Raw genomic sequence first — 15,290 nt, 5'->3', positions numbered from 1 at the left:
CCCCCAGTACTTACCAGCTTGGAGTCAGCTGCAGCTCCCTGCTGCAGCCACTGGGGACTGCCCAAATCATCAAAGCTCTCCCAGTCTTTCCCAAAGATTCAGAGTGCTTTGAATTGATTTGGACCTTTGACTTGGTCCCCTGATTCGGTTCAGATTTGGAGATTCAACCACCAAATTGGGCCGAATCTCCTCTGAATTGAATCACCACCTGAAGCTTCATGCAGCCCTAGTTCCTAGTTATTTATAACAGTTATGTGATGGATTAATCTCTTATTTGGATGTAAATAAAAGAGATGGAATTCATGTTTGAAGACTTATTAGACTACAGCTAAAACACTTTAATTTGGTGTTAATTATTGAATAATTTGATATTATAGTAAGTATTAGTTTTCAACATCTGACTTCAGACAGTTCTTTGAACACAAGCCTTTAAAACAGATTACAGATTTATTTTTTTCCTTTTTAAACATGTTGTGCTGCAAGTTCTACTTTATGAGCTACCCTGGTTTTGAAGTAAACAATGCTGTCAGGCCTAATTTACAGAGTTTTTTGCACAGAATTGTCCATTAAACATTATACAAATATACCCACAAAAACAAGATTTTGTTTGATAGACTTGTCCTCTTGTAAAGTGTGCACCTGCTGTGAAATGAAATCGTGGAGGGAAAAAAGTGGAATAATTTAACTTTTTTATTTGTAAAAATAATCAGGGTTTTTCTGATTACATCTTAACTTCATAAATGTTAAATAACCTATCAGCATCTAGTTGTTGTAAATTATGAAAAGGAGTATTGCTGGGAATATTAACTGACTAAATCCTTGTTCTTTAGTGAACATGAAAATGTGTTATGGCAGGTTGTCATTGTGCTCATGGTAACTTTGACACCAAATAACAAAACTGCCATTTGCACTTAGGGTAAATTGGTTCAGTTGTGCTTTTACTGTTCCTTTTATTCTGACATAAATTTATGAACTCTGGAACTAAGCAAGTGGTTTCCCAGCTGATTTTAACAAATATGCCCATTCCATTTCATTCAGTCATCAGAGTACCTAGGGTATGTAGTTTTGGACTTGCTGCAGATGCTGTAGGGTATGCTTTAACCTATAAGGATATTTTTGTTCTGTTTCCCTACTTTAAGACCCTACATTTTTTCTCTTTTTCAGAAGGAAAAGTGATCTATTGATGTAAGCATGGGTGAATAGTAGGAGTCATTTCTATTGAATAGTTATTTGAATTTTTCAGTTCATCTGCTGTGATGTATTTGCAATATTGTGTTCACATTCTGAGAATATTCTACCAAGTGAGTTTATTGGTAGGACCATTCACACTCAGTACATAGGACTGGACTAGATGACTTTTTGAGGTCCTTCAAGCTTAACATTTTTATGTTTCTATACTACAAAATATGTACAATATATAAATATACATATAACCAAGTAGTATTGTTTTTTCCAGGCTCCAGTGTTAGCGTTTTTAGCTTAATACTGTTTTCTTTGCAGTCCAACTACTTCATTTATTAGGAAACTTAAATATTTACATGGGCTAAATTGGAAAAGACATTGATCTAAAAAACTTACATTTTGTAGGTCTGCATCAGTTGTCTATGAAACCATACAGTAGTTTCTATGTTTTTCTTTCACAAGTAAGTCAAGCCTCCTTTATGGGTCAGCATAGGTAGCTGGGGGACTGGAAGGGATTACATTAATAAACATGAGGATGTTTTGGAAACTAACAGCCATTTCAAAATAAAACCATTTTGTGATCTGTTACTGGACCACATCACTTCTCTACATAGTCACCCTACTTTGCACATAGGTATTTCAGTGAGTCACAAGTTTCTTGGCACTGTCTTAAAAGAATCTTTTTGACTGCTGTGGCAGCTACTCCTTCAGTGCAAGTTGCATTCCTGCATCACTGGTGAAGCTGCAGCCATAAGAGTCCCCTTCAATGGTCCAAACGGGTGATAATTACTTGGTGCATGATCAGGATTGTAGGGTGGATCTGGTAAGATTTCACAGTCCTGTCCATGCACATTTTCAATAGTTGCCCATGCACTGTGCAGCCTTGCATTGTTGTGCTACAGGAGAACACCTTCCTTGACCTTCCATACCATTTGGTTTGAAGCTCAGCTTCAGGTGATTTGGGAAAACATGAAAGTAGGTGCTGTTGTTGGTCATGACCCCACATTCCATGAAGCAGATGAAGTGTGGTCCCATGCAGTCCCAAAATAGGATGAGCAAGACCTTACAAGTAGTTGAGAGTGACATTTTTTGGGTGGTGGTGACAATGTGTTTCTCTACTGAGCTGCCTTTTGCTCTCAGGATCATAATGGACCTAGGTCTCTTCACCAGTGATGATGCATGAGAGGAACCCCTCACCTTCACCCATACACACTGCAGAAACTGGGTATACCTTTCCACATGTAATTTATGCAAATCCATCTGTTGCTCTGACACCCAGTGGGTACACACTTTCCAGTAATTCAGATGATCATGCAGTCAGTCAGCATGTGCATAATTGTTGACCTGTGCAATAGCGTCCTCAGTGGCCATGTACAGTTTCTGTAGTCCACTGCTGAACTTAGCAGGCAGTCATCGACAATATGCTACACTGTGTATGTTTTGCCACAGCTACGGGCTGGGTTGTCACACAGACCCCAATAATAGAGGTTGGCTGTGCACAGACTTCTCCCTATCTGGAACCTATTCAGCAAGACTGATGGCATGGCAGGTTGAAGTCAGGTGCACAGACTGTAGGATCTGTAATAAGGAACTTGTTTGGTGATGATATTGACCTCCATTCATCACATCAGTGGGTCTCCACCATGTGGTCCTGGTGTGGCAGTTTGGACCACAGTGGGTGTCGTGATGGTAGATTTAAAAGATCACCATACAATGGCAGACTTGGATCGACATAAATTTTCTCCAGGAGCTTGCTAGTTGCAACTTGACATTGAATATGAGGGGGATCAATGTTGCTCATGACTAGGAGCCATGGTAGAGGGTTCAGTTGAAGAGTTCCCAATATGATGTACATTGTTGAGTGTAGCTGCACATCAATGAGTTTGGTGTGTGATGACTGATTCTAAACTGGTGCACAGTACTCTGCTGCAGAGTATGAGATAGCAAGGGCTGACATCCTTAGATTCAGGCTTTTACACCCCATGATGACCCAGCCAACTTATTAAAGAGGTTGTTGAATGTCTTAACTTTCATTGTTGTCTTTTTCAAATGTCCGTGATAGCTCAGTGTCCGATCTAGTGTCATGCCCAGGTAGACAGGTTGTGCTTTGTGTGTCAGCTTGTGGCCATTCAGGTGGATGTTCAGCTCCCAGGCAGCATTGGCACTGTGTATGTGGAAAACTCTGGAAATTGTCTTACTGACACTTGCCTGGAGGTAGCATGTCTTGCAGTAGTGATCCAGCTTTGCAATGTCACTGTGTAGAATGTGCTCAGAGAAAGTCCAGGCCTGGAATGCACAGTAGATATTGTCAGATGAATTTCTGTGACTGGGTTTGTGGCAGGTCATTGGTGTAGAGGTTGTACAAGGTCAGAGCAAGCACAGATCCCTGAAGCAGTCCACTGGTCTGTCTTCTCCATAGACTTGTCCTCTTACCTATGTGTGCCCTGAACCATCTGTTGCAGAGGAGCAGTTTGGCAATGACAGTCACCCATGCAGGTAGGACTCTTGTTATCTTTACAAGCAGACCGGTGTGCCAAATAGTATCGTATGCTGATGTGAGGTCAAGGAAAACAGTGCCTGTCTTGAGGCTTCTTTGAAAACCATTTTCAATTAATGTTAGCCCAAGTACTTGATTGCACATATCTCAACCTTGTCAGAAACCTGCTTGATTTATATTCAGGATGTTCTCTACCTCTGGAAGTATGTGCTGTAGAATCAGGCACTCTAGGACTTTAAAACAGACAGCCAGCAGTGATAGCAGGCAATAGCTTGACACCTGGTTTTGTGTCTTTTACCAGTTTTGGGAAGATGATAACTTTTGACATGCACCAGACCTTTGGCAGCGTTCCCTCACATGTGACCCTTGTAAAGAATTGAACCAAACAAAAATGAGCATGTGGGCCAAGGTGGTTCAGGAACTTGGGGGAGATGTTGTCATTGCCTGGGGCAGTGCCAGACTTGATGTTGTCCAAAACCTTGTTAAGTTCAGGAACTGTGAAAGGTTCTGGACAGGTTCTGGTTCAGTGCAAGCAGCAAAAAGTTCTCTATTCTTTTTGGAAGCAGCTTTGCACTCCCCTTTCCAATGGTGCTCTTGCTACACAAAGTAGCTGGCTGGTTACTTGTTGAACACCATGGGAGGGTGATTTGGTGTTGGTAGCTGATGCGCCACTCCAAGAGGATGAAGTAGGATATTCCAGGTTGGTATTGTCACAGTGCTTCATTCCAGTGGCTTGCTATTCTTCTGCCTATTGGCCTTGTGGAAGTTCCACTGTTTCTTCTTAGAGCTTTTGATGATTGAGAGCTGCAGTCTGATGTGGACCAGTGATGTCCTGTACTGACTGTGCAGGAAGCAGTCTAAAACCTGGCAAGATACTGGCTGTGGGTGACCATGTATTAAACTAATTCAGCACAAGTCAGGAGACTAGTAGTTGTTCTATTTAGAAGAATGGAACGTGCCATGCTGCTTGGGGTCATGAATAAGAACAAGATCATTTTGTGAGGCCCAGTTTACAAGTTGTTCACCATTGACATCTGCATCTGTATAGCCCCAATCCATGTCATGGCTGTTGAAGTCTTCAACATAGATGACTGGATGAGGCAGAGTTGGTAGGACTTGTTGGTTCCTGTTGATGTTGGGAGGCCTGTAAACATTTACATCCCGAAAACCACCAACCTGGGTAGCATTACAGAGGTCGGTGGACATCATCTGGAATATATCCATGATGTCAGACTGTACGTATATGGCTTGGCCATGCTTCAGATGTGGAGTCTAAGACAGCAGGTCAAATCTTCCATCTTTGTAGCATCCTGCTTCAGCAGGTCGGATGAGCATTTCTTGTAGGCATGCAGTATTGACAGCATGTTGGAGAGCAAGCACACTAATTAGGCTTCGCTTAGCAGCTGACACACCCTCAACATTAAGTTGTAAGATTCAGAGTGGAGACCCAAGGGTATGAAAGCCATAGGACTGCAAAACATCTGGGTGTTCAGTTGCAATGACACTAGGATTCCTCAAAAAGGTCACAGAATTCAGTTTGCTAGGAGAATCGTTAGTTTGGTGTGGACCAGGTACTGATGGTTGGCGCAATGTGAACTCTGATCCATTGCCAACAAAACAGTGTGGATACTACAAGTGCTTACATGCAAAATAACATGTATACTGCCAGTGCTTACACCTGCTTCTGCCACTGGTTCAGGAATAGTCACATACCTGTTTACAGGCATGAGTCAAACTTTGCAGTGTTGTCTTGTATTGTGGCTGTTGATATTTTTTATTTAATATTTCTGTTTTTGCAAAAAAAAAGCCATAATGCCAGACAAAATTACAAAAATAAACAAATAAAACACACACACACACACACACACATACACACACACACACAAAATAGCCATAATGCAGGACAACATTGCAAAGTTTGACTCCATTGTGCAAAGTTTGACTACATCATGCGTGTGAACAGGTATGTGAGGTAATATACAGGATATACACACACTCATCTCTTCCAATCTTTCTTGTGACTGATATGGTTCACTCAACAGTCCAAATCACACCTTTACAGTTACACTATTATCATTCCCATTACAATAACTACAGTGCACATCTGTGCTCCTGTGCACCCACGCATCCACATGCCCATCACCATCACCTTTAACCATCACAATCATGCAAAGGGGAGAGTTGACAGCCTTGCCAGATGCCCAACTCTATCATATTCAGCACTGTCAGGAACCCATTTACCAGCTCCCTGTTGCTCACATTGGTGTACAGTATCTTTATTCAGATGACAAAATTTGCGGGGGCACCCGTCTTCTTCAGTGTCTTGAACAGGAACTGATGGGACACTCGGTCATAGGCCTTCCCCAAGTTGAGGTGCATCATGGCTGTGTTATGATGTCCTGCCTAGGATTCATCCACTATGGACATGTGGCTGAGATTTTGTACTTCTCCACCCACTCATAGACCTTCTGTTGAGCCATAAAGTTACAACTATATTGTGCCACCACTATATGGTGAATTTCACTAGGCAGCACACCTTTGGCCTACAAAAAACGAATGATAGAACACTGTTCTTCTTTGGTGCATGCTAATAGCGGCATGACCATGTTGTTTACATGTTTATTAGCATTTCATGTGCTCCATGCAAATTGATGGGTGTATATGACAATGCCATCATCCATGTTCCCCACTGCTGCACAGCTTCCCATTTTGTCACAGACACACAGCATGGGCAGTCATTTTGCTTTTTAGTTTCAAAAACACCCTTATAATAAATATATGAGGTTCTCATTTTATTAAAAATGGACAGAGTTTAGTCATGATACAAAACTAGGCATTACAGCATTATGCTTTTAAACAAGTGTAAAAGAACAACTTACAAATATGAAAAAGTTCATATAATGATCCTAGTTCTCTAAAATGAATTCTGTAATATCTATGACCTGAAAAGCATAAATGTTCTCCTTTACATATACATATAAAGTCATATATGACTGGAGCTGTGATTGTCTCATTGTAGACTGTCCCAGAGCACTGAAATTGCGCTCACTTACATTACTGGTACCAGCAAACTAATTTTCAGCTTCACCACTTCAGAAAACAGCTGACATTTACTTTGTCTGAACAAACTGATATATTTCTGAGCAGACAATCTTTTTTAAGCTGATAGTTGGCTTGCAATAAATGAAGCTGAGTAATCAATCAATCAAACATGGTTAAAATCAGAACCAAAGTCCTGAAACATGTCTTGGCCTTGTATTTCTGTTATAATTAAAGCTGTTGTGAGAACTTTTAAGTTTTTTAAAAATAATTTTGTAGCCTTTATATTCAAATCTTGTTTTATTACTGGACCCAATAAAAACACTTATTTTGAAGTAGATATGCTTGTAAAATTCCTTTGCTAAGTTTGGAAAGCCTGCGTTCAGTTGGCCTTAGATTGTATTATCTTCATCCTTGGAAGCTCAGGTATTGTGAGTATTACCACATTTAGATATTTCTGGTGGATTTGGTCCCAAGCTAACTTGTAGCTTCAGCTGTTCTAAAGAACTGTAGTGAATTAAGTAGAATTTTTACAAAAGATTGTCCTATTATTTCTGAAACATCCATCCAATGTTGAGGATTTTTCAACTGACTGAAATAGTATTTGAGCTGTTCTACCCTCAATTCAAAATCTTACCTCAAGACCTTCTTTTAGTTCTTTTGGTTCTTCTGCACTCAGTTCATCTTAGACAGGTGTGGATACCTGAAATGTTCTTAATACTTCTTATTTTATCTCCTGAAATTCAAAATTTTGTCTGAATTTTTAAAGTTAATTTGGTGATCTGTAGGCAACATCCAAAGTGTCTCTTATTACTCTTTCCTCTGTTATTCCTGCATGCTGAACTCAAAGCATTTGGCATATGGGCAATGAGGATATGGAGCTTATGTTTCTTCCTGTTGCTGTCTCTGTCATACTTGACACTAAACCTCTCAGAACAGCAGTACCAGCGCTGCTTTGTCCATGATAGTTGCCGAGCCTCAGATCAAGATGCAATATTATATTTTGAACTATTGATAGTTACCTTCTAGAATGTACAAGCTGCAATATACAGTTCACTGAACACTTTATGAACTTTCCATGTCATCACCAAATTGCAGAGAACTGTCTTTTTGATTAACAATAGGCCTATTTTATATACCACAAACAGATACAACTATCCTGAAGTTTTCTCAGAAATATCAATCCCAATATTAAGGACCATGATTACAATTATCTTATTTTGAATAACTTCACTTGTGAATTTGTCTTGTCTTTCTTTCTTCCACTTTGAAATAGTTGGAGATTGCAAAAGCTTCCTCTGTTTACTTAATTAAAAAAAAGTTTCTCTCTAAAGATTGAATTAAATTGCTCTGCCATTAGCTAAAGAATAATGGAGCCACTGAAAATCGTTAATTATGGTTGCATAGGAACAATGGCCTTGTTATGTGTGAGGAATATTTAAGTTGTTGCTAGTAAGATACTAAAGGAATCCTAACAGTGAGCATATCTGTGTGTACATTAATGCACCATGATTACAGCGCAATAAGTTTAGTACCTGTAATAACAGGTACTAACTTAATGGGCTGTCATTTGAACTACTGTGCAGTAGCACCAGCACATGTCTTTTATGTGACACTAATGCACAGTAGACTAGTTCTACTGCATATTAGTGCATTAGCATGACTTTTGCCATGGTGCACTAATGCACAGTAGAATTAGTCTACTGCACTTTTAGTGTCTCTTGTAGATGCATCCAGTGTCAGGCATCTAGTATTTGGTGCCTTTTGCAGACAGAGGTGGAGACAAATTCAGTACCAAAAACAGCAGAAGTAGTTTCCCTTGTTTTTGGAAATGTGGTTTGCTTTTTTTTTTTTTCAGCCGTATTTTAAAATGATTTCACTTCACTTTAAACACCTTGTAAATATATGTTTAGTTTTTTTATTTTCTTAAATCGCTCCTCAGTAGGAATGTTTTGCAGAATTGAAAAACACACACACAGTATTCTGAAATCTATTGCTGTTGTTTTATAGACACTGTGGTCTTTGTAGAGCTGGGTAGAATGTATCGGAATGAAGAAAGGAAGTGCTCTATACCTGTTGATTTACACTAGAAAACATTTGTTATCATGTTTTGGCTTATGTAAGCCCAAACTCTTCTCTCCTCTAAAAATGCTGTAAAGGACAGATTGCAAGATGGCAGCTGCCAAGCCCCACCCCTTCCCCTTCTGGCATAGTGGATTGGAGGGCCAGAGCTGGCTAAAGGACAACTAAAAAATAATGGGCTGCAGAATGTCTTCCCCTCTTCTACTAGTGAGAAGGGCATATGGACCTCCTCTGGGGGAGGGAACAGGAAAGAAGAGAAGAGCTAAGTGGCTCTGTGAGTTAGCCTCAGAAGACTGGGAACTGGCTGAATCAGAGCTGTGAGGATAATTGATATCTCTGTTCATCACCTAAACTGGAAAATCAAAAAGAAATTCCATTTGTATTAAACTGTTCAACGTAACCTGAGGTGACAAGTTTTGATTTCAGGAGTTCTTTAAAAAAGTATAACCAAGGACTGATTTGCAAAAGTGCTTGAAGACTGTCTTTCTTCTCCCGAGTAGTCCAGTGGCTAAAATACTAACTTAGGATTTGGTTAACTCAATGCCCTCCCATATGTGAAGTGCTTTGAACCCACATCATTCACTTCCCAGGAGAATGCTGTTGGACTAGAATGACTGTTAGGGCATGTTCCCATTATCATGCACATGTGGTTTGTGGCACAGCAAACCCATGTACGGCACTGCAAACCACACATGCTGCACGTGCATGCATTTACTGTGCTGCTAATTTGCAGCACAGTAGGTTTTTTGACACTGGGATATCCCTGTGTCAAAAATAAAGCACTAGCTATGTGCCGCTCCTATTTGTCCCCGGTGAAATACATATGGGGATGTGCCCTCAAGGGCTACTCTGGGGTCACATACTCTAAATCTGTCCAGTTAATGCTGCTCCACTTTTCATAAAAGATTAAATCTTCATGGAGCTAGAGACAGTGACTGTAACCTGGTGAGCAGAACACTCAGCTGGGAGATGGCATATCTGGGTTTTGGCCTCTACTCCATTCTAGTGAATGTTTCTGTATACATGCAAAGTGGGGCAGCATGAACATGAGAGATTGAAAGCATCCCACTTGATGTTACTATCAATAGGCTTATATAAAAGTAATTTTCATGAAATCAGTTCATGGACATGTATCAGTTTTTCAGATTTGTCTTCAGAAGTGTTACACACCCTTCCAGGAGTATATGTTATTAGCCATGGTGGTCCAAGAAATGGAGATAAACACAGCTCTTGGGTCAGAGGTGATATCCTTTATTAGTGAGAGTATTTAGTTGGTCTAACAAAAGATACTGCTACACACCCTTTCATGTTTTTAACTGTTGACAGATTTTTTTTCAATATGTGTTTTGCATTATATTTATTTCTAAGGCTAGGTACAGACATTTAAAAAGCCAGAGGTGAAATCAATCTAAGTTGCAAGGTTTTCGGTATGTGGTTAGAATAAAGTAGTAGTGAACTGAACACACATTCGCCTTTTGCTGGGATTGGGGAGGGGAGGGGCATGCAGGGTGTCCATCTTAGATCGGGTTCTGCCATTTTTGATCTATGTGTGCTGAACTTCTGTTCTGTTATGGCTTTAAACCAGTTTCCAATCACTTATACAAGTAAAAGAGTAATGACTTTACCTGGCCTTAAACAGAAATTGGACAAAATCCCGAGTGGGGCTTGAGCTCAGAGTTGCAAATATTAAAGTACCTCTTAGAAGCCAGCCTACACTATTACACTATTACTGCACTATTAGTATTTTAAGATAATTGCTGTGTATTCTTATTCCATAATAGGGATTTTCAACATCAGTATACCTGTGGAGTATAATGTCTTACTAAATGCTGGCAGTCCTTCCCAGTTGGTAAGACCAGTAGGTCAGCCTCAGTTTGTCCTTATGGATGACCTGGATCCATACACCCAGTACGAGATAAGGATACAATGTTGCCAGAATGGTAAGATGGCTTCAAATGATTCACTAGTGTGATCATTAAAGAGTACAGATTTGCCAAATAGGTTCAGGTCAGCAAAGTAAATAACATCTTCTTTCTAAATTGAAGCAAGATGTTTACCCAATAAACGTAAACCCTAGCAGTAAGTGCAGCATTATATATTTTTCTATATTATGTCATGAATATTTTAAACAGAGATTAAAATATCTGTATTTGGGGAACATACCCCTTTTTTAAAATGCTTTGTAAAGAGGGTTTAAATATCCTGTTCTTTAAAAAAACAAAAACCTGCTCTGCCTAGAACAAAATCTTTGCCTTAGTGGTGTCTATTGCACCAACAGTGGGCCTAGAAAGATAAAGATAAATGTTCAAAAAATTAGAATATATTGAATGAAGTGTTTAAAAGCATTGGGAATACTCAATCTGACCTGAGTATATCTTCTGATGTAGCACATGGGACCTGGGTCTGGTTTTCTTTCACAGGCATAAATCAGCAATATCTCCACTGAAGTGATTACTTAGTTATGTACACTGAGAGCTTAGTTATGAAGCAAAATGCTCCTTTTAGGTATGAGATTATTTTCTACATGGAAATTTGCTTTTCATTGTTTATTCTATGAAATTGCTAACTTCTGAAACATTGGGTCCTGAAACTCAGCTTATACAAAATTTATGCTTCTTAAAGATAGTTTTACCTTTGACTTTGGTGGAAGCAAAATCAGGCCAAAAGTGTAACTTCTGTAAGTCTTACCTCATGTCTTCATAATTTCAGACTTCCTCCTTTATTTTTACTGTCCTTTGTTTTCCTACAGTGTGTAGTTTTGTTACATTCCCACAAAAATAAAAGGAGAGATCAGAGAGCTGTATCTAGGCAGGTTAATAGGAAGATAGGCAGGTGATAGGACACAGGCAGTGTTTAAAAGACTTCCTAAATATTTTTAAATGGAAAATTAATATTTAATTTCTTCATTTTTATACATTGAAAAAATAATGTTATGTTTTGTTTTAACTTATGGCTACCATTTCTAATTGAAGCCTCTGCTTTTGTCCAGAGAAAATAACACTGACCTATTCAGATTCATAAATGATTTTATTTCTTATATTAGGTGGTTAAAATGTCAATTGTATTGTCGTGGAAAACTCTGACCTTTAATTTTCTCTTCAGGTGCCTGTGGAGTAGGCACTAGGACACATGCAAGAACAGCTGAAGCACTTCCTGAGGAACTGAGCCCGCCTATAGTGAAGGCAAAAGGGTCTGCAGTTATAGAAGTGAAATGGGCACCACCTAAGAAACCAAATGGAATCATAACCAACTACTTTATACACAGGTAGACGTTTTATGAATCTCTTGAAAAAGCATTTGTTTATGTAGCCCGCATCATACTGGTGGATGAACAGTGTCTTGAATGTATAGTATATAGTAAGAGTCCATCCTTTTGAAAGTTAAATTAGGAGGACATTTGTTTATGGGTGGACAAGTTGCACCAATGTTGTTAATCTTCAACCTCTTTGAGTGATTATAGATGACATACAGGAATTTATGCATTTTATAAAGGCAGAAAAAGGCAACATTTTTCAGATAGTGTACTGTATTTACCGGGTCTCCCATGCACTCAAAACCATACTGTGCAGGTTTCTCCAGCATGTCCCCCTCCACCACATAGTCTCCCCCACATGCCCCTACCCCCTTGCATTCCCCTTACCACACACTCCCTCCACGGATGCATAAGCCGGCAGACAGTAGCTCACCTTTGGCCTTGTCCCCAGGCCCGCAGCTAGGGCTTCAGTAGCCTCCTGCCCCAGGTAGTACTTGAATCTAAGAGGGGGCTTCCCACTTCCTCACCCTGCCATGTAGACTGAAGATAAAAACCTGATCTTGGATTCAGGTGAATATGATATTCATTAAAAACTGGAAATTGTTCTAACTGGTATGTTCTCTAAGCAATACATTCAAGATCCTTTGCCAGACCTGTCTGAGGAATCTGGAAATGAGTTAAATGACTATGGAAAACCGGAGTCCATGATTGATAAATGGTTTCAAATGTATAAGTAGAAGTTAGACACCTAACTCCTGTTGACTTTTAAAAGTGGCAACCAATGAGGAATAATCTGAATATAAACTTTATAGGTGTCAGCAGAAGGCAAGGAGGAGTATCCAGAAGAATAGGTTGGACAGTCGTAAGTGCTAGACAGATACATGGACAGTGAAAAGAATCACTTGAAATAGACAAAAAGAAAAAAAACCTAAAACCTCATGCAATAAAAAATGATGGAACAATGTAGTTAACAAGGATACTGTATCCACATGCACACACACAAGCATAGTATATTACAAATATGAATGCAATACTGACATGGTATTTCAGCAGAAGTATAGGGCAAGCTTGTATCTGGGGGTGGGGGTATGAGAAAATTGGACAGGAAAAGGATTAAAACTAGAAGGCTGAAGGAAAGAGGGAACAATACTTTTAATGCTAATAAATAAAACAAACTTGAAATTGGAGATTTCATTTTTTTCTATGTATAATGGGAGAAAGTGAGGTAGAAGGACTGAATGGAGAAATATGCTTGTAAACTCGGTGCAAAATACCTTCTAAACTTTATTAGACAAATGATATCATGTGAAAAAGAGATGCTTTTTTTACTTTGGGAAGGTGGTAGTATTCATTTAATCCAGCCATGGCATGGTTAGCTTACTAGGTTGAAAGAAGTCAAAAATAGGAAATATGTAGCTAGGGACACACAGGGCATATCCACACATGCAGGCATTTGGACTTGCAGCAGCTCAAATAGCACTAACTCAAATTTCTGCCAGAGATTTGTATCTCAGCACATGTGCCTGAACATGTACTTTGGTGTGGGGCAAATTGTGCCACCTGTGTCAAACTGACCGTGCTCAGTTCTTCCTGGATCTACAGCCAGGGGGAGCTAGAGGCTGGGGCCAGCACCTGTTCTGGCCCCAGCAGTATAAAAAACTGTCCTGAAGAGCAGATCAGGGCTACTTGTTCTCAGGAGCTTCTGAAGCCTGGCCAGTTGACATATGGGGACACTAGCCCCCTTTGCGAGCTAGACTGCTGCAGCATTCCTGACCAAGAGTGGCCCCTGCACCTTCTACTCACTGCAGCAGTCTGGCAGTGGAGGCAGCTGCCTGGCCATGATCTACTGCCACCTGCAACAACATCCATCCTCTTGGACCTGCAGTCCTATGTCTGCATGTCTGCCAGACCTTGATGGGGACCACACGGCCACCTGGGCTGTGGCATGGGCACTGTACCAAAACCATCTGCACCTCTGGGCCAGCTGCCAGTGGGCTGTGGCTGCATAGTTGGCCTTCATGTAGCCCTGCTGCCATGTGTGCCCCAACCCTGCCACCTGGGCAGTTATCACCTAGAAGGTGTGCTCATTGTGAACTGTCAAAGCATGTCCTCTTGGTCCCAAATGGCCAGAAGGTCAGCCACCTTGTTTGCCCTCCAGCTGGGTCCCCAGTGTCAGACCTGGGCAGGGTCCTCTGCCTGGGTCCTGCCACTTGCCTCGCTAGCAGGAATCCTGGTGTTCCCTATTTAAAAATTGCAAATTCTCTGATAAAAAAATCCCAAATTCACTCTTTAAAATACCCCAAAATCCATGTTCTTCCATGATTAAAATAAAACACCACTATATATATATATATATATATATAGAGAGACAGAGACCAGTTGGGCATATTTTACTGATATATTTATGATGTTAAAGCAATTTGGAAGCTTTAATTATTATCATGCCTCTATCATGATAATAAAATAAATTCTAACTATTTATGTGCTTTGGTAGACAAGGTTCTTTGGGTAAATCTGATATCTTTTATTAAACCAATTCAAATAGTTGGAAACATTCTTCTTAGCAAGCTTTTGGGTTTAAATACCCTTTGTCAGGCTGAGGAAGCATCTCCAGTTGGTGTGTGCTCTTCCTGGATGTAATGAATAGTAAAGAAGCCAGAGGCTAGTATGCATGGAAGAAATCCAGTTAGTGAAGATGTAAATTGAGGAGTCAGTGGGTGAGAGACAGGCAGGGGGAGTGGGGGGAGGAGAGAAGAAAGGAAATGAATTTAGTTGGTAAATAGTAGAGAGGTACCTAGGGAGGCAGATGTTAGGCAGGTGATAATGTGTCATAAATCCAATGTCTATATTTAGTCCATGATTTTTTGTATCCAGGAGGTTGATAAAGTGAAGTTCATAGGTATGTCTGTGCTTTGTAAGTTCTCTTTGAGGATTAGAGCTGAGAGATTGGAGAGAGTGTGCTTTTCTTGTGAGAAATGTGCCCCCACCAGTAATTGGGTATTCTTGTCTTTAATAGATTTCCGGTATACATTCATTCTGGTGCCCAGTTGTTGTTTGGTCTCTACTACATATTTTCCATTAGGGCATTTGGTGCATTGGATGAGAGATATTACATTTCTGGACATGCATCTGTAAGATCCAGGAATGCTGATGGTTCTGGTGTGGGATGCAGTAATTGTGGTGGGGTGGATATATGTTGGCAGGTTTTACATTTGTCATGACGTGGTCTGAATCCAT

At 40.1% G+C, this 15,290-nt stretch overlaps 1 protein-coding gene across 1 annotated transcript in view; it reads left to right on the top strand.

Moving 5' to 3' along the window:
* The window catches only part of USH2A (usherin), a 756,200-nt gene that overhangs the window by 612,402 nt on the left and 128,508 nt on the right, over positions 1-15,290 (top strand). Inside the window, exons 58-59 of the mRNA XM_019516454.1 lie at positions 10,582-10,740; positions 11,903-12,065. Coding sequence (XP_019371999.1) covers positions 10,582-10,740; positions 11,903-12,065 — 322 coding nt within the window. The remainder of the gene's footprint in view (positions 1-10,581; positions 10,741-11,902; positions 12,066-15,290) is intronic.

Source organism: Gavialis gangeticus, unplaced genomic scaffold (genome assembly GCF_001723915.1).
Source record: "Gavialis gangeticus isolate Ggan-Ray unplaced genomic scaffold, GavGan_comp1, whole genome shotgun sequence".
NCBI classification, from domain to species: domain Eukaryota; kingdom Metazoa; phylum Chordata; order Crocodylia; family Gavialidae; genus Gavialis; species Gavialis gangeticus.
This window is presented reverse-complemented; position numbering and strand designations above follow the sequence as displayed.